At 35.6% G+C, this 25096-nt stretch overlaps 1 protein-coding gene across 1 annotated transcript; it reads right to left on the reverse strand.

Moving 5' to 3' along the window:
• Positions 1-1095: 1095 nt before the first annotated feature.
• Positions 1096-24521, reverse strand: LOC121372395. The gene is made up of 7 exons (XM_041498701.1): positions 24206-24521; positions 21651-21887; positions 20720-21119; positions 14880-14941; positions 13201-13287; positions 3921-4670; positions 1096-1734 (listed from the first exon to the last, which is right to left on the reverse strand). The coding sequence occupies exons 1-6, from the start codon at positions 24510-24512 to the stop codon at positions 3925-3927; spliced, it is 1839 nt and encodes a 612-aa protein (XP_041354635.1). The 5' UTR covers positions 24513-24521; the 3' UTR covers positions 1096-1734; positions 3921-3924.
• Between the last annotated feature and the right edge of the window lie 575 nt (positions 24522-25096).

Consider the following 25096-nt stretch of genomic DNA (forward strand, 5'->3'; position numbering starts at 1 on the left):
AGCTTTATTGTTAGGAGTAGGCTATGTGGCGTCCGCGGGATTCTCCTCTTTCTATCTGCCTCCATACACATCACCATACAGCGATTTTATATTCCCACCTTTAAATAGCCCTTCTACGAATCCGATTTTAATATCAGGATTGTATACATAGTATGGACAGATTAATACTGTTCCGTGGCCTATTTTTTGGAAACAAAGGTTTGAAGGTGTTTTTCATTTATTCAAAGTCTCCTGAATAAAAGTAGCGGTGGTGACTCTCACAAAAGTGTGAGCTAACTCAGGCAGGTGGCTAAATCTAAAATGACCACCAAAATTATTAAAACACCTGGGGCCTAATTAACTAAACTCTCGCAACTTTGCGATCTCGCAGGGCAATGCTAAAAGACTTGCAAAGAGGATGCTGTGTTGTCTAGCAGAGCCTAAGAGAGCTTTATGAATTAGGCCCCTGCTCTTTAGCTTCTGCTTGTCGTATGAGGATGATTTTGATGTCCAAATATATGTTTTGTGGGGGTCAAAGATTTCAGTTGTACACACTAGAATAGTGAGAGACAATAAATGCATTTATTGCAGATGATAAACCGAAATAGTTACCAAAATTCACAATTTGTTTAATTTTTATACAATTGATCCGAAAAAGTTGTATATACAGTTACTGTATTATTCGTATTTGCTTTCGAACCGATTTAGATACAAGGGAAAGATAATGAAACTATTATCCAACAAATACTTATCGCATCAATAGACAATCTGATTAAAATTAGCTCTACTGGGTCTACCCTGGTAGATCTAACAGCATTGCGTGGACTCCCATGTCCAGATTACATTTCATCTATAAATAACAATTCAAATATCGACCAATTACACTTCGCCGTTATAGCGTTATTCGGGAGCATACAAATTCCAAAAATATCTGGCGAGACTATTTATATAATAGGCGAACTTGTTGGTCTATTTCAACATTAAAACAAAAACGGGGGAAAGTGCAGTAATAAACTCTGGATTGTGTACTAGTATAAACAGATTGTATGGCTATACCATCACGGTTTTGTCTTGAAACGAATTTTATATAAATTTTATATTGAAATTAGTTTCCGGCATACTTCGTAATTCACCCGAATCATTTCGTATACCCTCGGCTTAATCCCGAATGTTTTCAAATTATTTTCAAATCACTGGCATGATTTTGCAAGTAAGGTTTTGATTGGTCGAATGAAAGGTCAACGGGACATACGCTCCAACGGGATGCTGTTAGATCCACGTGTAATAATAATTAACCGGTGGAGCTAATTTTAATTAGATTGACAATTTGCATACTGTACAACACGAGTAGACATGACAACATCTGCGTTTCTACATGTATAAATAATAACACCAGCTATCCTGGACATTCTACGTTAGGAATAGATGTATAAAAGTTCATGTTTCTTCATGTTGACTGTTTCTTCATGCTGACATTATGATTATACCTTCCCCAGGTGATTTTTCCCTTTTGGGCCAGTTGTATACCATAAGCATAATAAAATCCACATGTATATATGTTGACCTCAACTTGTCAGTAAGGATGTTGCAACATGTTTCTGCATCTTGAAAATCTGCAACTTGGAAAGACAACATGATGGATTGGTATAGTTGCTCCCAGTTACTGCACGGACAGTTGGTAGACATTTACAAGGTGTACTGCCAAAGCCTTGACATTGTGGTAGATTATGACACTTTTCAACGTTGATGGTCGTTCTGGAATTATAAAAAAAACCCACATTTGGTAACAATAAGGAACATGAGTACCAGTATGTACACATCAGTATTATGAGACATGTACCTGCATTCCTCGACGAAGCATACATAACATGCAGTGCAAACTGGCCAGCGTCTTTGTGGAATGAACGGAGGTCTGTATTTGGACTGCATTTCAGATAGATGTACTGGGTATCTTTTGTGATATATGTCAGTAATTGATATGCAAAAACCAAATGCTGCAGATAAACTAAACGTGCTGATCGACAAAATTGTCTTTTGGAAAGCTTAGTTTCAGGACTAATGTTGCTTTGAATCTCTATGTATTGATTGAGGTATGTAACTGGCTTGATATCATTAGTTTAATGTCTTATAATTCTATCCTGCTGTTATTGAATAATATAAAATCGTCATTATAGAGGGTTGCAAAATTAAGCCTTTTGTCAGATTCTTTTGTTTTGATTTAACCTGATTAGTAGGGGCATGTCCGTAGATGAATTAATTAGTGAGTAAACACATATGGTGTCCTAGTCAGGGTTTCCAAGGGAGAATGATGAAGAGGAAGTCAAAACCTGATCAGGAGTCTCACAACATAATGTTTTATAATACAGCTGTTGCATGGCCACCTTCATCACTTGGTTATAAGATGGCACCTGATGAAAAAAAATACAAGTACACAAAACCTACGCTACCCGAGACATTAAATAGTCTTAAGCCAATACACAGTATCAAGTGCAACCAAGGAAGAGAATGCAGAACATGAAACTGAGGAATAAAGTAACATAGTATTATGCATCTTAATTCCAGCACTGAACATGGATGCCAAATCATGCCATTGTATTGCATTGCAGACATTCTCTTAGCCTTGGCAAAATGACGTATGAATTATGATTAAATGAGAATGCTCTTCCTTGCACGGTGCTTGAACCTTAATTGGATATAGGTACGTTAAAATGTTATCCTATCCTATTCCTTGCATGGGTACTCGAGTCCTGTGAACGAACTCCAGTCTTGCTAGACTCGACCTGTGCACGAGTACTCGAGTACTCGTGGAGGCCCTATTTGAAAGGGTCACCCCAACTACTTTTATTCAGACGTTTTGATTGTATTACTTTGCCTCTACTGAAAACAGTTCTTCAGTTGGGATGTAACAAAAGTTGTAAAGCTCTTGGCCAGACTTGTTCAGTTTTTCAATGTCGATTTGGTTGCTTTAACTATAGAACTAAAAAAAAATCATTAGAACCTTTCAACTTGCATTTGGACTGATTGTCTTCACTATCGTTTTGTTTAGATCCAATGCTGTGACTTTTAAGTGTGGACTTTTTAGGAAGTGTTTGAATCTCTACACGTGATGTTCGAAGAGAATAGAAAAAAAGGGACAAAGTACAAGTTTAACAAATACACTTGTTTGCATAAGTTAATGGGTTTTTTTTTCTGTGAACTAATGTTTAGAAGGTTCTGGTATATATTTTAAACAACAAACTGTAAAACTGTCTTCTTCACCAAACATGTCTTTCAAAAAGATGTAGATCTTCTAGCACAGGACACAAAAACATGTAAAAGTTGGCCCAAATCTTAGTTTCTTAACTATAATCATTATTTATGCCAATCTTTAGTGTGAACATAACAAGCTTAATTTAAGAGGACATGCATTCGACAATGTTATGTAATGAGAAAACAAGTGCAACAATGGCAACATAAGATAATGAAATAAAAAATAACTCAATCGTGGTTGTTTAAATGTGAGATATATTACAAAATTTTGAAGTTGTTAGCGCACACAAACATTGTTGGACCTTAAAATGAATCCATAAACCACAATCCTAATTAAAATGCAGGTAATCCAACTTGAAATGCACATATAACTATGTATTTTCTATTTTTACTGAACAACTACATAACCTTCCTATATGAAAATAGTATATTAATGGTTCTGGTGGAAATGCATGCAAAATAAAATAGCGACATACTAAGAGTACAGTAGTGCAATATTCCATTTTTATTTTAAAACAAGATGGCATTAAAACATCATAAAAGTTTTTGTTATTAAAATGTGAAAACTATTGAAGTTACCAAAATAAAATCAAAAAGCAGTTTCAAAATACACCTATCTTTCATATTAGTCTAAGTTCCACTAATTTAGCATGCAAATAGTCAATAATTTATGTTTAAAATGTTAGCCATACCATGTTAATATTTCATCCTTTTAGGTGCAGAAAGGCAATCATTTTCATCAATTATACATGCCACTTGTTCCGATACTGAATGATGTTTCATCAAAGGTTTTTTACCGAGACGACTACATTTCTCTGGTGCAAAAAGGCAATAAACTTCATCATTTATACATGCCACTTTTTCCGATACTGAACGATGTTTCATCAAAGGTTTTTTACCGAGACGACTACATTTCTCTGGTGCAGAAAGGCAATAAACTTCATCATTTATACATTGCACTTTTTCCGATACTGAACGATGTTTCATCAAAGGTTTTTTACCGAGACGACTACATTTCTCTGGTGCAGAAAGGCAATAAACTTCATCATTTATACATGCCACTTTTTTCAATACTGAACGATGTTTCATCAAAGGTTTTTTACCGAGACAACTACATTTCTCTGGTGCAAAAAGGCAATAAACTTCATCATTTCTACATGCCACTTTTTCCGATACTGAACGATGTTTCATCAAAGGTTTTTTACCGAGACGACTACATTTCTCTGGTGCAGAAAGGCAATAAACTTCATCATTTATACATGCCACTTTTTCCGATACTGAACGATGTTTCATCAAAGGTCTTTTACCGAGACGACTACATTTCTCTGGTGCAGAAAGGCAATAAACTTCATCATTTATACATGCCACTTTTTCCGATACTGAACGATGTTTCATCAAAGGTTTTTTACCGAGACGACTACATTTCTCTGAACTAGAACCAGCTGCAAGAGAAGTAACAATATTGTCATAATCAGTGAAACCTTTCAAAACCGGACCCTCTTAAACCGGAATTCCCTAAATACCGAACATGTTTCACAGTCCTTTCTTAAAAATCAGTACGGCATTTTACTTGTTCCCGAGAGAGTTTCACTGTTATTGTTTTCATATCATCTTTCTTCCTGCCCCAATAAAATCCTTGTATACTGCATATTATCCATGTAAATGGCCGATGCAAAACTCAATGAAACAATTTATTGTCAGTCAGTGTGAGTTAAAGGGACATTCCTGAGTTTGCTGCACTGTTATCTACTAACAGAGACTTTTTAACGATTGTAATTAAATATCAAATATAGTTTTCTTCATTTTTTTTTATAAACAATATTCATTCATTTGAAATAAATGAAATGGATCGGCAAACAGGCTATAGGCCTATGTAAATGCCTCTCCACGATATAATTTGACATAATACATTAACTGAAATAAATGATTAACATGAAAGATAACATTACATAAATAACATTTCAGCCATTGCATACAACTACAAATACTTTGTTATAGAACTCGCATTCATAAATATACATGAGCTACGTGTGTAAACCGTATATAATACAAATTTTAAGCGAAACATGCAAATGGTGCACCAGACTAATATAATAATAATAATAATAATAAATATATATATATATATATATATATATATATACTAGGTAATGTATAATTATAAAGTGAATCGCTTTGTTAAAGTAATAAAATTGTGCACAGATTGTACTATCTTTAGGTTCAATTCAAAAGGATAATACTTATTTCCAAAAAGCACTGCTTTAATGTCGAAGCTTCTGTTATAAAAGAACATGGTTGGGCGAATATGATCATACAAAGGACAACAGAACATTTTTGCATACAGTATTAGTGGCTGTATATTAATTATGTTTCTGATCGTTCTTATATTTGTACTGGGTTAAATTTCATTTTATTTCCTAAAATATATTTTTTCGTACCTACGAAATTATTAGAAGATGAAAACCAGTTCGGGCTTCTTACAAATATTAAGACAACCAGAAACACATTGAATATACAGACACTGATATTCTAAACAAGAAACTATATTTAATTTGCAAGTTTAGTTGAAGAAATATTTTATTAGTCGGAAACATCTTACAATGCAGCAAACTCAGGAATGTCCCTTTAATTGATTTGTTACCTATATATATATATATATATATATATATATATATATATATATATATATATATATGTTCAGTAACAATGCTTCTTATGTATTTTTGTGTTCCTTTAATGTGAGTCCATAGTCAAGGTATCTTGTCGTCGTTACAGCAGGTTCAACCATTTATTTTGGTAAACAAAATAGTGGCGACTGGCCGCGTTGACCAGATGGCTATTATATACGTCTTTTAGATGTATACTAAGTTGGTGATGTTAATGTTATGTTAGACATATTTAAAAGTTGGACTTTACTGGTGAAATCGATCCACAATGTTTTGCATTATTTTAATGGAGTCAAATTAAATTTTCACACTAAATTATTTTAAAGGGACATTACCGAGTTTGCTGCTATTTTAAAGATGTTATCGACTAATAGAGATTTTGTAACGATTGTAATTACATATCAAACATATTTTTTCTGCATAAAATATTAGTGGCTTTATATTAAACGTGTTTCTGATCGTTCTAATATTTGTACTAGGTTAAGTTTCATTTTATACAAATATTAAGACGACCAGAAACACATTGAAAATACAGACACTGATATTCTAAACCAGAAAATATATTTAATATGCAAGTTTAATCGTAGAAATATTTTATTAGTCGGAAACATCTTACAATGCAGAAATGTCCCTATATTGGTTTGTAAACACACCTTTAGCCAACATGTGGCAGATTATTCACATGAGGACAAAACCATAATTTGTTTCCCTGATCAACCCAAACCTGCACAGAATAGAGCTCGCTGGAAAATATACGGGTGTGATGGCGTGCACTCACAAATCACTGTAAACATTGCTGATATCAGGCGTCCGTGAAGCATATCCTACCCCACCGGTTGCACACGCCATATTAGCAGAACCCACAGCCAGCAAGTGAAAAGTTGAAATGTAGAAGATTTTCACCAAAGAGAAGAAAAGGCATGTATAAGGTTAAAATAGAGTATTGCACCAGACATCATTTTAGTCACTGATCCAACATATCTTGAAATGGCCCTGGTGTGTCTACCATGAAACATTTTAATGGCTTTTAAGAGTCCTCGTATGTGATCAAGACTGTATCTCCACACAATGCAGAGTTGAATGGGTATTTGGCAAACGAGTCGTTGATTCCATAACTCTCTATCTAGTGTCTCGTCTGTAGTCTATAGACTATTTTATTAAATCAAAACTAGCACAGGACAGAACTCATTGGAATAAATTCAGCAGTGAGGACATGCACGCATGAATCACCGTCAAAACAGTGATGATATCAGGTGTTCACGAAAGGATACCAGACGTTTCGCCCGAAAACCAGTTAGCACCCAGTCAGTTCGCCCCCAGTAAAACCGGTTCGCCCCCAATGTCAGTTCGCCTCCTGTCAGTTTGCCCCCAACGGGTTGTCAGTCCGCCCCAACTATTTATGAGTTCGCCCACAACTATTTGTCAGTTCCCCCACCCAATAAAGATGATTTTAGCAGAGGTTGTTTTGGTTTGTTTTCTTCATTTTTGTTCTTGCTATGCGCGCGCGTTTCTTTGAAAGGTATTAAGGGGAAGAAGGGAAGGGGGAGAAGGGAAGGGGAACATGGGTTTGTGTTTGTTTGTGTGTTGGTAGATAGGCAGGCATAAATACTTTGTGGGCCCAGCCTCTGATTAAAATCAGGATTGAGGATTTTGTTTGTTTGCTATTGATTGTTTGACAGGTATTAACGTGCTTATATTCCGAGGGTTCAAACACGCTAACTGGGGACACAGCCTCCGATTAAAATCAGGGGTTGTTCCTATAATAAATTGAGGATTGATGGCAATACTGTACTATTATAATGTCGTCTAACACCAAATAGGAAACATTTTGTTTTCAAAATCTTGATTAGCGATATTTCTAGTCAGTTGAAAATTGATTAGCGACTACTGTTTAATGTTTTAAAATTAGTGTGTAGATACTGAACAAAATGTTCCCCGCCAAAGAATGCTTTGAAACACAGACGATGTGGCTTTTTCTTACACGTGTATGTGTAACCTAAGTGGTATTCATTGTCCTTTGTATGATAAGGAATTAACGAATGAACACATTGAGCTATAACTAGTAATTAAGCATCAAGACTATACTAACCTAACACAAACTTAGTGATTACAGTTAACATATTAATGCATGTTATAAAATATTTTCCTTTCTATGATAGTGGGCTTTTCTTGTTTGTTTAAGTGGTATTCACTGTCCCTACCTCGTGTAAATATACTTTCATGATGAAATACACACCATTTTGATCAGCCTAAATAAAAGGGATTTTGACCCGTAACGTACTCTCGTGTCACAGCCGAAGACACACCAAACCCTACGTTGTTTTTTTTTTTGTCGGGGCGAACTGGGAATTCATTGGGGGGGGGGGGGGGGGCTAACTGGTAATGCATTGGGGGTGAACTGACATATGTTTTTGGGGCGAACTGACTGGGGGCGAACTGACGTGGGGGCGAACTGACTGGGCTGAACATGCTTGGGGGAAAACGTCAGGCACCTGTGGATGCCATCATGAGTACTGCCACTACTACAGCTGTCAAGTCTGTCACTTCATCTAAAACAATTTAAAAATACATGTGCAAGAGTTTCACCAATAAATAAATAAAATAAAATAAAGTTCAAAATATGGAATAGCATGAGCCATCATTTTGGTCAGTCATGCATCGTATTTAGTAGATATAGCTTCCAAATCTCTACCATAAAGCGTTTGGAATGCCCCCAGGAGTCCATGAACATCATAACCCTGATGGAACAACTTCTGTGCCAGAATGAAGATTTTTGAGTTGAAAACATGCCTACCCTTTGTAGACATTACCCATCGCTACTCACCGATTGAATGGTTTAGTGAGATAGTGAAGAAAGTAAAAGTGGTAACAATGTTTTATTTCCGTATGTGACCTGCGGAAGAACCTTTATCTAGATGGCAAGAAACGCAGCTTGTCAGGTCATACAGCCCTATGCTATGTCTCTTCTTCAAATTCTTTCCGCATGGTACCTGGCTCGAGGCGGTCATCGTAGGTCCTCAGGTGGAGCTTTATGCCGCTGTTTCCGGTTACAATAACGGCCGTGCTAACCATGACATAGCCATCTGCATATACCACGTTGGCTAGCAGATAGTCTAACGATCTACCAGTCAAGAACCTCTCCAACGTTTTGGAAAAGAACGGGACGTTATGGCTGTTTGGGCCAGATCTCTGCCAGTCTTACACCTTGCCTTTGTTACCTCAAGTGCATACAGCGTGCTCGTCTAATGCATAGTGGCTACAAATGCAAATTATCCGATGGGACAAAGTCCACTGAGAAACCTTGCATTACGCAGTCGGCATGTTGCAAGCCATATTGATGGAAGCATAATACTGTCATCGACAAGGAGGGTCAGTCATGCCCATCCTCGACACGTTTCGAGGGGGAAATCTAAAGCGTAAAATGATGCTCATTGAAAATTATACCTCGGTTCAGACAAGACCACCTACTTAACTTGCATATTACTAAGAGGGGAAAAAGAAACTACCAAGGATTTTTTTCAGTAATGTCGAGTGCAACGAGAAGAGCTCAACACAAAATCTCGGAGACTTGTGTTGACGGGACCCGTGTTGTTAGAGATACGAACCGTTTATGAGTCCTAACGTGCTCTCTTGGGAGTCCTCCTTATCAAGTCTCTCCCATTGTGTGTGTCAGGCCTTTACCAGCACATGAGCCGTCGGCTTCAGGCATCCCCCGAGTCAGATTGTTTGGGAATGTAGTGCAAAGTGGGCGGATATATAATCTCAAAAATACAAAAGCAGATTAGTACCATGAGTGCTTTGACTCGCTCGGGTTGGACAAAATCCTATTTTAAGCCACATTTTTTTATTCTACATCCAGACTATACCTACTTCCTGTCGATAGGCCCTGTCCCCAAATGTGACATATATGTTGTTAATAAGAAAATCCAGCATTTCGCGTATGTCTGTCTCAGTATACTTTCATCTCAACAAATTGTCTAGATCCAATGAATATAGAGTCAAACATGTTCTAGCGGGCACCTGTAATTAGTGGTCACCTGGTTTAAGTGGCCACTTTTTTCCTCCCAAACAATTTTTAATGTAAATGCACCTGTAATAAGCGGTCACCTGTCTAACGCGGCCAGCGGCCACCTAAATCGGATCCCAAATTGCTAAAATACCTGTATTAAGTGGCCACAGTAAATGTTTACTATTATATAAAAGGAATATTTTAACAACAGCGACATGGTGCAGCAAATAACGGATCTTCACACCTTGAGAAATACTAGTACCCATTCAGTCCTGACATCTCTACTGTATATCAATTAAGAACGGATGACTCTGGAATACATCTAATTGCCTTTGGGTAGGATAATCCTGACATTTGTAGATTCACTTACTATGACAATACACTGAAGGAAGTAGGAATTAAATAATTAAATCGAAAAAGAAAACAAACTTATCGAGAACAGTTAAATTAATACATTCCAATTATGTCATTTCTGGAGGCGACATGTCGAACGTTGATTTATAGTTAACTGTGGAGCACACAACCATTAATTAGCAGTACAGACGGCAAAGAAAGAATCAAAAACAAATGTTTTAAACACTATATGTGTTAACCTGTAATCAGCGGTCACCTGTCTTAAGTGACCATTTTTCTCTACTCCTTGTGTGACAGCTTAAGACAGGTTTGACTGTAGTTATATATTTGTATGTCTGTACATCTGTTTTAGTAACAAATGCCCCATTGATTAAGGAATGGAGTTTTTCCTTGTGTTTGTCATTGAGGATCGTTGTGTACAGTATTGTAAAATTGACAATCTAATTAAAATTAGCTCCACTATTACAAGTGGATCTAACAGCAGCCCGTTGGAGCTCATATCCAGTTGACCTTTCATTCGACCAATCAAAACCTTACTTGCAATATCATGCCAGTGATTTGAAAATAATTCGAAAACATTCGGGATTATATCGAGGGTATACGAAATGATTTGGGTGAATTACGAAGTATGCCGGAAACTAATTCAATGTAAAATTAGTTTGAAGACAGAAAAACATCATGATGGTATAGCCATAAAATCTGTTTATACTAGTATATAATGCAGAGTTTATTACTGCACTTTCCCCCCCTGTTTTTTAAAGTTGAAATAGACCAACAAGTTCGCCTATTGCATAAATAGTCTCGCCCGATATTTTTAGAATTTGTATACTCCCGAATAACGCTATAAAAGGCGAAGTGTGATTGGTCGATATTTAAATTGTTATTTATAGATGTAATGTCACCTGGACATGGGAGTCCACGCAATGCTGTTAGATCTACTGATTGACCCAGTAGAGCTAATTTTAAACAGATTTGTAAAATTGAATGTTTTGATACTGGTGAACTTTGATTCTATGAATATCTGGCTAGTACCTCGTCTATAGGAGGACAGACACTTCAAAGGAGATCCATTACTGGAGATGTCATCCCTCGTGCACCAACACAAAGAATACTACCACGCCCAGACTAGTTTACTAAATGAAAACTAGCACCCGACAGAGCTCATTTGAATAAGTACAGGTGTGACGACATTCAATCATTAATAAGGAATGGAGTGTTTCCTTAAGGGAAAATGATACATAGCATGCAGTGTCACTATATTTGGCAGCGGTAGACTTAGACTTGTTAACTAGCAAAACGACAGTGGCATGATGTCACTAAGGATAGGTTTAGCGCTGAAACATACACAGTGACGTAACAAAATACCGTCGTCTATATAGGCTATATCCATAGTCTGCTTTTAGTTTTCAAAACATGTTTTCTAATATCTAATTTTTTGTGTGTGTCAACATAGGGAAAAAACCCAAACCAGTTTTAGCAAAAACAGATGATGTTTTGTGAAATTAAATAAATTTCTACCAAAAATTGTATGATTTAAGGAAACTGTTATGTACTTTCATGTTAGTCCTAAAATGGACGGCAATCACAGGACTTTATTTTGGCTTCGTATTCAATAAAATATTACATGTCTTAATGTAATTTATTTGACTAGTTCATCAAGTTTGACTGGCAGGTCATTTTATTACATCAGTTTCAGTAAATACAGATTTAGATATGTGGGAATAATTCACCACCCCCATTCTCCACCCCGACCCCAGTCCCACCCAAACACACAATGGATTTTTTAAAATGGAAAATAATGTTATTTGTACTGTCACTTCAATGAAACTGCTTTTAAAACAAAGGTGCTCAAACGATTTATGGTAGAACTTTCATCAATTTGTATCTATTGTATGTGGTATTTCAAGCTCTGACTGTAAAAACGTTTCATGGGTGACAGTACATTTTTATTACCTTATATTGATTTATTCACTCAGCATTACTATATGTGCAAACATTAAAAGGTGTAATGACTTTTAGATCCTGTATACAATTGCAAAGTAAATAGTAACTGTTTTAAAAAGTCTCTTTTTCCTTTATAGTTTCCATGTATTTAAAACTCCGTGTGTCTGCCGGATGTCATTTTAAGCAACACAACTAATGTTTTCTTTGTTGCATTACATAAAAGTTTAAAATTGAATATGCTTAATGGATATAAAACATGATTAATTCGACTACACAGAAAAAAGGAAACGTCATAGTGATTCATACACCTATTCACTTTATGGCCTGTGGATCAAAATTTTGTCCGGTGACTTACGATTTTTTGTGGTTGAGATTCCAGTAATATAAGGACATATCTATAATATGTGAAAATTTCAAGAAGGTGTAATGACTTTTAAAATTTGACCGAATAGTATCATTTCCCCTTAAGTTTGTCGTAGGGGATAATTGTGTACAATGTTGAAAAATCAAATGTTTTAACACTGACGAACTTTAATGACATTTGTACCACCAGCCCTGAAAAAGGCATGGTATGACTGAAATATGAAAATATAATTAACAGCTGTTTATACAGTTTTGGAGGCCATTGTTGAACACCACTTATTTGGTTTAATGGCTGATAGTTTTTTTTATGTGTTGATAGAGCTACAGTCTTTGCAATGTAGCATTTTACCCGTGCACTCAAGATAATGTTAAGTAGCTGATATACAGGGTAACTAGTTAACATAGATTAATTATGTAGTACGGTTTAATTATCTGGGCCTTGCAAACCATCAATAAACCACAGTCAGAAAGTATGTTTTGCATTTTCGCCCTGAGGTTGATATTTTTGTGGAAAATCTATTATATATTCAAAATAGTATGACAATAAATATTGATGAACATTTAGTGTTAATTTGATATAAGAAAGCAACATTTAAAAAACAGTGATTTTCTAATAGTCCATAATTGATTACTTACTGTTTTTTCTTTCAGCAAACACTTTCACTCGACGTTTACTGCGCAATTCAGAATCAACCGAACGTTGTGTCTTGTCCGGATCTTCTGCTGGTGAAAGAGTTTTTAGAAATCAAAACTTTGATTTTATTAGTTTATTAGTATCTCCTTCAAACATTGGGATTTCTTGTTAAAATGCATACAATTAATCACTTCGTGAAACAAACTCTGATTATATATTCAAAATAGTATGGCAATAAGTATTGATGAACACTTTAGAAATAATTAGAACATTTAGTGTTCATATATTATAAGAAAGCGACATCTAGTGAAGTAGTAAAATGTTATTTTAATGACACCACTACAGCACATCTTTTTATTAATCATCTACTATGGGATGTGAAACGTTCGTTAAATTTTAACACCAACTCTGAGAGGAAACCTGCAACATGTTCCATTAAAAGCAAGGAACATTTTATATACATTTTCTCACCGACAGTGAAACACATATCACAGTATTTGATGTAGAAGTCGTAGGGCACTGGTTGGGACAGGGAAAAAGCCAGTCAGAGAGGTATACAAATTATACTCGTTTCTATGCCAGAGACAGCCTGTCCAGAGACACATTTTTTGGAAACTATATCTGAGGTCAAAGCAAAGATCAGCAAGGCAAGTGGGGCTTTTGTGGCACTGAAGAAAATCTGGAAGACCAACACGATCAGCAACAGAACCAAGATTCGTCTGTTCAAGAGCCACGTCCTGAGTGTGCTGCTGTATGCAGCGGAATCATGGAAGGTCACCATAGGCATCTGTCAGATGCTGGAAGTTTTCCAGAACAAGTGACTCAGGAGGATTATGCGCATCTACTGGCCAAACAAAATCACCAACAAGGAACTCCAAGAAAGGACAGGCATGCAGCCCATCTCTCTCAAGGTTAAACGCCACAGATGGAAATGGATTGGACACGTCTGCAGAATGCCACTGACATCCATCCCAAGAGTGGCCAATGCCCTGGACCCCTGGTGGCAAGAGAATGAGGGGGAGACCCAAGGAGACGTGGAGAAGATCGGTGGAGTGGGAGATGAAGGCTCTTAGGTGGAGTTGAGGCCAGGTGACGAAGCTTACAACGGACAGACAACATTGGCGTTCTTTGGTGTCGGCCTTATGTGTGACCGCAGACGAAGAGGATTAAGTAAGTAACAACCTGAAAGGGAAGTCTCGACTGAAAACTAAAATGCGTTGTTGACATTCTTACATGGTATTTTTGTATTGATGCTTTTTATTGATTCAACGACAGCGAAAATGATTACCGAATGGATTAGTACTTTTTTAAATGGAATTTGCAATAACAGGTGATAAAATTAAGCGCATCCATATGGTCCTCGGGGTCTCCCAGTTTTCTGTCTCTGTAACAACCATTGAACATAAGATATAAATATAAAATAGACAAATCATTAAACATTTTAAAAATAAAACATTAAATAAAGCTTTACAGAGACAGAAATACTCGGTCTAGTACTAAAACCAAACAAAAGGATCGCATATGTAAGTCAGTGATATAAATAACTGTTAATTCGAACGTGACGTCATAAAATGCTGATGAAGGAATGAGGTCACACACAACATGCAGAACAGGTGAATACAGGTATTAACACAAGAGCCGTGTATTACTTACATGTTTTAAAACTGTGTTAAGAGCTTACCTGATGGAGAAGATTCCGTCAAACTACTGTCATCTTCTGCATTAACCTCATCAATGGATGGACTGCAATATGTGTACAATGGCGATGTAAATAGGCGTATTAAGATTATAATCTTGCCTACTTGCGATATACGGAGTTATCGGTACTGATTATAGTTATCTTGTCTTGGGAATAGGTATTTTGTTTGTTTACCCTTTAGTTTATAAAGAGGTACCGAGGAGTCGTTTCATCCTAAAAGTGTCTTTTAACATAAATAAACTTTTTTTAAATGGTAAGTAGGCCTATACGTGAATATTATTAGTTACGCATGTTTTTGACAGGGCGTACAATCCTGTACGCCCTGTCAAAAACAAGCGTAACGAATTTATTGTCTTTTAGGTCTGTTTTTATTAGTAAACAAAAATTACACTAACACTCATCAAACAAAATGCACACACATTTTGAGTTTAATAAGATAACATAACATCACATTCCTCAAAATATATTGGATTTTTTTTGTCAACAAATAACTACGTAAGGTACTACTTGGGTTTTTTTTTGTTTTTTTGTTAGCTGTTTGGATATTAAGAGTGTCAACAAGGATTCCGGATGGTTTTACCCTGAAAATATTTCGAAGCCTCTTTCGCAAAGGGAGACAACTCATAGTACCTTATTATCTTGCGTGTGTTTATCGTTTATGGTTATGTTGTAGTCGTATTGGGAAAACAAAATTGAACACCCACAGCCGAACAAAAATATTTATTGTGTTGTACTAACTTGTAGAACCTGTAGAAAAAGCATGTCAAGTTATTACTTAAAATATGTTCCTGATAATTGGCCCAAGTTCTAACAGGGTAACTGATTACGCCATGCTATATTCTAACATTAGATTTTAATACGTGAAAAGCTACAATCTAGCAAATTTTTTGGCCAAACGTGCTCAAGAAATCTTCAAACAAACAGTAAAAATAAAATTTACCGAATTTTGGTATTCCCATTCATAATGAATTAATAGTCTTTTAACAAATTTAATCAGTAAGGCGTGTTGGAGAAAATTTTGTTGGTCTTATCAGCAGTTTGTATTTTCGTAAAAACCAGTCGAGCAAGTCACGTGACATTTTGTACACCCCGGCAAATTCTGTATTTTCCTGCAAATCCTGTATTTGAAACCGTGTATATGAGACGGTGTACTAGGGGTATGCATTGGCTATTGACCAATCAAAACGCATGAAATTTATCTAAAAGGTAATAATAGTAATTATATTAGTCGAAAACATATTTAAATGGGTCTAGGTAATTTGTAGCAATCAACAGAGTTAAATAAATAAATTACAAAGATTAGCTGTGGAACTTCTGCGATTTGTCATCCGTACGTTATGTGATTAGGCCTACATGAAATATGAGGTCAGCTATATTGTATTGTAATTGTTTAATGTGTCGAAGATAATAAATAGAGGATTCGCCATGAGTATTTTTTAATACGAAAATATCAACCGAGTCTATGATAATCGGTATTTGTTGAGGCTCTACAGAGGCAAATACTGATTAACTAGACGAGGCTGATATTTTACATACTAAAAAACCCCAAACAAACAGGAGTAGCGAATTCTATTTTCCTATAACACTTCTAAAATAACATTTTAATTAAATTTTAACCAAACTCGCCGCCATCGGTAATATAACGTCATCACGATTAACACAAATTAGTTTATTTGAAAAAGTTACACTCAGGTATACAGGTCTTGTTGGCTTGTAACCAAATGACCAATCAACAGCAACACATTACATAGAAATCTTGCAAATCTGCATACCATTATTAACCATGTTCGTACACTAAATTATTATCTTTTAGATAAATTTCATGCATTTTGATTGGTCATTGTAAACTGACGGCGAGTGTGTTCTGTATTGTGATTGGTTAATTACATTCTTTTTCCGGGATCAAATGAAAATAACACCCGAAAAGCTGATGACGTCATTAGAAAGTAACGTCATTAGCAATTGGAACAGGCCAAGTTGACGGTTCAAGGGTCTACAGTTAGATTGTAGCCAACTATTTGTTTTTCAAGAAATACCAAACACACAGTTAGTTCCATAGAAAAACGATTCAGTTTACAATGAACATAACCATATGGAATTTTTAGATTTGCGGGTGTTATTTTCTATTTGATGCCCGATAACGCCTTTGGTCAAAAATGACATTTGCAGGATCAAATAGACAATAACACCCGCAAATTTAAAAACTTCATATGGTTATCTCCTAAATAGCTAATGCATACCACAAGTCCACCGTGTCATTTACAGAAAAATACAGGATTTGAGGGAAAATTCAGAATTTGCTAGGGTGTACGAAATGTCACGTGATTAGCTTGACTGGTTGTACGAAAATACAAACTGTGGAAGAGACCAACGAAATTTTCTCCAACACACCTTACTGATTAAATTTGTTAAGTCTTGAATTCATTATGAATAGGAATACCACAACTCGGTAAATTTTATTTTTGCTGTTTATTTGAAGATTTCTTGAGCACGTTTGGCCAAAAAATGTGCTAGATTGTAGAGTTTTGCGTATTTAAAGCTAATGCTCGAATATAGCATTGCGTAATTAGTTACCGTGTTAGAACTTACGCTAATTAACACGAAAATATTTTAAGTAATAACTTGACATGCTTTTTACAGGTTCTACACATTAGTACAACACAACACATATTTTTGTTCAGCTGCAGGTGTTCAGTTTTGTTTTCCCTATACGATTACAACATAGGCCTACTCAGTTTAAAACACGCAAGAAAATAAAGCGCAAAGAGTTGTCTCCCTTTGCGAAACACAGGGTTCGAAATGGTTTCAGGTTGAAACCACCCGGAATCCTTGTTGACACTCTTAATACAGCTAACAAAAAAGCTGTAAATACCTTGCATAGTTAATTTGTTAACAAAAACCCCCACAAAAAATCCAATACATTTTTAGGAATTTGATGACATGTTATGTTATGTTAACTTATATTGTTAACTTATGTTATGTTAACTTATATTATTGAACTCAAACTGAAAATATAACCACTATGACCAACGTGTGTCATAATGATTTCACGTGCACAACGTATGACGTAATTTTGTGAAGCGACATCATAACTTAATGTGGCTTCCCTAATCTTAGATCTGTGTAAACGCTTATCAAAATTACGTCATTTCGGAAAATGACGTCGTTTCGACATCTCTTTTTAGAACACTTTACGTTTGAAAAGTTTTGACATGGTCCTAGCTTGTTATTCATAAAAATAATATTTAGGATAATGTGGATAATAAAGAAATTGTTACACTCGCATTTGAATCGTACTGAGTTTACTAAACTCGTGTCAGGATTCTCGCTCGGGCAATATAAGAATCCTGACACTCGTTTCGTAAAATCAGTATGACACACAAGCTCGTATAATAATCTCTATGTATTACTCTCGCTCTCACTCAGGCAATATAAGAATCCTGACACTCGTTTCGTAAAATCAGTACGACACACAAGCTTGTATAATAATCTCTATGTATTACTCTCGCTCTCACTCAGGCAATACAACAATCCTGACACTTGTTTCATAAAATCAGTATGACACACACGCTCGTATAATAGTCTTTATGTATTACTCTCGCTCTCACTCGAGCAATACAACAATCCTGACACTTGTTTCATAAAATCAGTATGACACACAAGCTCGTATAATAATCTTTATGTATTACTCTCGCTCTCACTCGAGCAATACAACAATCCTGACACTCGTTTCATAAAATCAGTATGACACACACGCTCGTATAATAATCTTTATGTATTACTCTCGCTCTCACTCAAGCAATACAACAATCCTGACACTTGTTTCATAAAATCAGTATGACACACAAGCTCGTATAATAATCTCTATGTATTACTCTCGCTCTCACTCTGGCAATATAAGAATCCTGACACTTGTTTCGTAAAATCAGTACGACACACAAGTTTATATACTAATCTCTATTTATCACATGGGTTTATGACATGGATATCATGGGTAATTTATAGGATAAAAGGTATTATATATCGGGTAGCCCCCCCGCCCCCCCCCCCCCCCAAAAAAAAAAAAATATATATATATATACACATGTATATATATATATATATATAACCCAACTGAATATGGATTTGACTAAAATGTATGGGACTGTAATTTTAATATTTTATACTCATTAATAGTGAAAATTGTAGACCCATAGGTCAGTCCCTCCTGGATTCTGTGATTCCACGTATGCTGAAAAATTGGCAGAAGATGCATCATCGTGCAAAATAGTTATTGGTCCGCGGAAAATCAATTTTCATGCAGACCATGTGCAGAATTTGTAATTTTACGAAGTCGAATTTTTTTTTTAATTGTCACAGAATTTTCGATGTTCATTTGCTTGAAATAAAACATAAATTTCGAAGAAATAAACTGAATCACAGAGTTAGACATTTGTCCCATTTCAGTCAACAACTTATTAAAAGCTGGTCTCGTAGTGAGTAGTCAGCGTAACCTGCATTGGGAACCAGTCGGAAATTATAGCTTTCCAACATACAGAACGTAGTGTTTGCTCGTTGTAACCTATGTAGGTACCGAATACTGGTTGCAATTAAATTAAACATGTTCTACAAATGCGAAATAGGATTATATAATGCCATGCTATTTAATATATAATAATTATATAGAGAATAATCAGTTACTGTCTTAAGATATCGGCTTTATCCGGCGAAAGTTAGAACGTTGTTCGCCATTCCACCCACAGGTACAGGATTTATAGGATATTAAATGAGCTTCCATTTCGTACCATGTTTATGTCCCGAGTGAAATATTTATCAATTGTCACGAGCTTTAGCAAGTGACAATGAAAATTATTTCACGAGGGACATAGACATGATATGTAATGGTAGCGAGTTTAATATTCTATTTATTATCCATAATCGATCTTAATTTATATCACTCATCTCGTTTCGTTGACAATCCTGTAAGGTTGTGCGCCAATTGATGACGTCATCGTGTGACGTCAAAAGTGTTACGTCCCACTTGGCGTTCTAGTGGGACATATCACTTTGATATGTACCAAGACATGTTTAACCATATGGGTAATAAAAGCCGATATCATACAATTGTAATCAGTTATTTTATTTATCCTGTAATCACATAAAACAAAAAGATTTGACAGAAAGAAATGCTCCTCGCCAATAAATTATATAACAATGTAAAAACACGGTGTAAAGATCTATGAATTTTTATTTTTGTTTAACATAAGTAAGTATTTTTAAAACTTTGTATAAAAATCTACATCTAATTTCACAAAACAAAGTCTAGTTTTGCACGTAAACATACATCTACTACTAAACCACGATTCTTATTACTATTATAGTTCAACAAATATAGTTAGAAGAACACATATTTCATTTTCTGTTATCTTTGAAATACTCCAGTTGCCGTAATGATGTAATTTTCTGCGTGAAAATGATGCCAAACACGTGGAAACGCATGACAGGAATAACTGATTGTAGCAGACGTAAACGTACGATGTTTAGTAAAATGGGCCCCAGTGTTTTAGTTATGAGCGGAATATATAAGACTTCACAACATTTCTTTTACCAAATATCTCTTTCCTCACTGACATAAGAAAATCACACTCTACTAACATGTGACACACAGACAGTGTTCACACAGGATGATCTCTCTTCAGAATTAACCCGAGCATGACACAAGACCGCTTCATCCACCCAACACCGTGTGTATATGTGTGTGTTTGTGTCTATCTGTGTGTACATACGTAAGTACGTATTTATATGATGCTGTAGATACTGGAAGTATAATAAAATATACGTACCATGAACTGAAATCGTCAAGTTTTGCCACGTCGCATCCTGATTCCGATTGATTCTTGTCATGTTCCGTAAAACAAACACACTCTAAAGTTTTGAGTCCGGTACTTTGACATTCAGTATATAAATCTTTATATTTATTTTCAAGAGCATTAATAATGTCCACCGAATGTATCGTTTTCAACAGCTCACTCCATTTCCCACTGTTTATAATTGACAGACTCTTATAGTCAGAGTATGCTGGCAAACGGATTATATGTGCTTTCAGCAAAGACTCGGCGAGACGTTTAACCTGCACTTCTTCTCTGATTCGACAAGGGAGACACTTGGTGGGAGCAGTTTCATAAGACATGGTCATTTCGGCTCTTAATTGCTGGGCAACATGTGGCTGATGTTTTTGTAGTGCTGTTAAAATACAAAATACAGAACATCGAAACGTGTGAAATGTGAAATGTTTTGACTGGAATACATTCCCAAAAGAGATGAACTATAGGTTTTGAGGTGCCTTACAAAATGTACAAAAAGTATTTTCCAGTTTTGTTGATTTAAGGTAAAAACAGATTAGTTGTGATAATGAGTTTTCTCATAACACTAGTGTCATCCAGTGAAGAGAAAGTGTCAGATTGTACAATTTTTAAACTTGAGAAATATTTACTAATTGCTTGAACAATGCCATAATAAGTCACAAAAGATAGTTCAAATGGAAATTAACTATCACAAGTTTCCAGCACACATGTAGCTCATTGCTATATCAGGGGATTTAACAACAACAACAACAACAACAAACAAAACCATCCCAATTTTGAAGATGAGTAGCGGGAGAAAGTATACATTGCAGAACATTGAAATTGTGGACAAAATCTGTTTATTATGTTGTATATTGATGGGAAACCATTTAAACCGTGAGACTGTTTAACAAATATAACATGCATCTACCTGGCATAAAACAAGTGTTAAATGTTTCATAGTTGTATGCCTTCAGTCGAAGTATAAATTCCTCATTGCGTGCTCTTGGTGTTGGACGTGCTAGGATGCTTTCCATGCTAGTAATAGACATAGCTTTATGTTGTACAAGTTCGTCAAGAATATCCCCTGTCGGATGAAGATCCTTCACCAGAGAGCTGTAACATCTGTTGATTGCCTGTTGATGTGTGCACGTTGGCTCATTGTTTTCTAATAATAATAATAACAATAATAATAATAATAATAAAAATATTAATATCAACAATTATCATCAACAACAATCATCATCATCATCATCATCATTATCATCCTTCAGTTGCATGAAGCAGGGCAACAGGTTCGTACCAGATTTGTTGGGATTTGGGTTTTTACACATGCATCTAGTTTGATTTCATCATTCTCCTCTGTTCATCATCACTTATGCCAGTCCGAAATAACCATGCTGCCAATCCCATGAACATGGTTTAAACACATCGTTCACAAAGTTCATCCACGGTATAGTTTGGGTACCTTCATATATCGTCAGCAACATATTTGAATAGTACTCTTAGGGACATGTACATTTAAAACACCTGTTTGCCATTTATATGATTATATTTGATGAATATCACAAGTTTTGAACTAAGATCATTAAACATTAGTGACGCAAATCAAATGAAATTGCTGCATCAATAATTAAAGTGAGCCTTTCTTGTCATCCGTTCAATACAAGGATTGGAATTGGGAAACGTTCATTATTAACATGGATAACAATTTTGGCATCATTGCATTTCTCACAGATCACTTGAAAGTAAATAGTCACGTATGAAATCAACCACAGGCAGACTGTAATATACTGATTGCCTCTATGCTGCACTAGATTATGCTAAAGACAACCAGACTATTGGTATCATTCTGCATAAAACGAAAGGTGAATCGGCTAGCAACTCATTGCAGGAAAACCAATTAAGCCTTCAACAATTCACACCACGGAAGATGTCATCACTCACGTGTAAGAAAAACAATCATTTTCTTTCATGTGCCCGACATAATCAACATTTTGACATGGCAGTTATAGCAAAGACAGCTTAATTATGAAGAGAGCTGATAAATGTATGCAGCTCCGATAATCAAGACACTCCTGGGCCTCTTGTTAGCACTTGAACTATGAAATGGTATCGTCATCAGGAATCGAACCCATGTCACTACAGATCTGTAGCAGGGTTAAACATTTTATTACAAGCAGTTTCAAAAGTCTTTGATGGATTTTAAGGACTTGGCTAACTAGTAAACAATAGTTTCGTTCTTCCCACCAAAGTGGATGCCATCTTGGATTTGATCATGTTTGCATCGTCACATCAAGTTCATCTATAGCCAGTAATGAAGGATACTTATTTTTGTAACGTCTTGCCAATATTCATTATCACAGAAATAATACAAGTGACTAAAAACTTAAATTTATCAGCATTGCCCTTTATTTCAGTGAGATTTGAATGTCTACCAGCTCTAATTTCTAAGTATTGGGTGGAACTAATTCCATGCCCCATACAAGGGGATTGTCCCCCTGAAACACTATGGGGCACACTGATTAACAAAACCCTGAAAAAACCAAAACCAAATGAAACCTGTTATATTTGTTCCTGTATATTTTTCTCAAATATTTTTAAATATATAAAAACACTGCTACTAAATACACATTAGAATATTCAGAATGTAATGCTGGACAATATTCAATCAACTAATCATATCCAAGAGGTTACTTTCTGATATATGTTAACTGATAAAAAATTTTTTTTTAAAAGAATAACCTGTCATTTTCATATTTAGCTAGGCTTCTGGAATGGTCATCACATATTTTCATGCATCAGGTTAACTGAAAATTAGTAGCATTTGGTCCCTCGATTTGATAGTCAAACCTGAAAAATCTAGGTCTGGTAGACTAATAAGGCTATGTCTAAATAACAATATTAAGGTCTTTATGTATAATGTCTTTACAGTGTTATACATGCTATATGAACTTTGTTAATGAAGATTCAAGCCATTCAAACTAATTAAACCTAATTTTACATGCTATTTTTAATATAAAAATAATTACCATTAATATAATCTACTTGTTAATTAATATAATCTTAGTTGCCTAGATGGCTGATCATATTTAAGATCTAATGAGTAGACAGGTCAGTTACGATGAAGATATCATTTACATCACTGAAAGTGTTACTAAGAATAAAGTAGACAGCGAAACTGTATGTTATCAATGGTCTAATACTCCCCCATACGTATGCGTCGGCTGGTCATTATGTTGTGATCTCGACCTTTGAAGCAGTAAGGCGAAACGCGATATCGTTCAAGATATCATGATCCAATTCCTATATGTGAAGTTTCGTGAAAGTCAAAATGACAAATGAAGTCAGAGCGGTAGAGTGATGACGTCGTGCGTCGCGTACGTACAGGCAAAACACTATACCCCCCCCCACCACCACCACCACCACCACCACCACCATACACACACACCGACAATTAGTCGCGAGGGGATAACAATTGCCTACCTGCAGTTTGTGAATATACCAGATGGTGGGATCTCTCTCTAAACGACTGCATCAGATAATCTTCCAAGTATTCAAACTTGTGGCTAATTTCATGATATTCCTTTTCGTCTTCCGCCTGTTCGATCAATTTCACACACATCTCCGTGTCTTTCTGCATTCGGATACTTACCCAGGATAGCGATTTTTTAATTATTTTTTTCATAATTTTCAACACAATCTTCTCTTTCTTCTCAGCCATAGTGTGTGGAATTAGACATTTTATCACGCTTGCTATTAAAAATTCACAGTAGTGTTCCTCTGCATCCATCTCTTGTTATTTTGCATATAGCCTTTCACCTAAAACGACAAATTACGTTATAATACATTTAAAAATATATTTGACATAATTGTTATAGTTTGTTTTTAACGACAAGGTTATGTCTATAAGATCGGTTTTGGTTTTCATCATCGGCTATTGGAGGTAAAAAATTTGGTAATTCAGACATGTAGTCATCAGCAGCAAGGGATCTTTTATATGCACTTTCCCACAGAAAGCACCAATTGTTAGAAACATTTTATTTAGTACACTGTTGTTTAAGTTACACTCCCTTTCCCAGTGAAATCCTGGCATACTATGACTGTTTAACAAATGTGTCGATGACAATTCTTAAATATTATTTAAAACAGGATGTATTAATTCCAAATGTCAACTTATTTATAAGGGTGCTTGGTTGAACCCTTCTGCGATTTTGCGATCGTTATATATTAATATCTAGTGCCGTGGGTCAGATCAATCTTATTAACGGCAGGGGACGAGGTTGCCAGGTAGTTGTATCAGTCAAATTTTAATTTATTCATTACTGTACTTTTCACCTAGAGGGCGACATATTTGTTTTAAGCTGACCGATCGCC

Source organism: Gigantopelta aegis, chromosome 1, assembly GCF_016097555.1.
Source record: "Gigantopelta aegis isolate Gae_Host chromosome 1, Gae_host_genome, whole genome shotgun sequence".
NCBI lineage: Eukaryota > Metazoa > Mollusca > Gastropoda > Neomphalida > Peltospiridae > Gigantopelta > Gigantopelta aegis.

Excerpts from the sequence above, each read along its gene's own strand:
- LOC121372395 (XM_041498701.1), bottom strand. The coding sequence starts at position 24,512 with ATGGATGCAGAGGAACACTACTGTGAATTTTTAATAGCAAGCGTGATA. Across the intron at positions 21,888-24,205 it reads GGTATATTCACAAACTGCAG|AAAACAATGAGCCAACGTGC; the intron begins GTAGGCAATTGT and ends TATTATTATTAG. Across the intron at positions 4,671-13,200 it reads GTTTGCTGAAAGAAAAAACA|CTGGTTCTAGTTCAGAGAAA; the intron begins GTAAGTAATCAA and ends CTTCTCTTGCAG.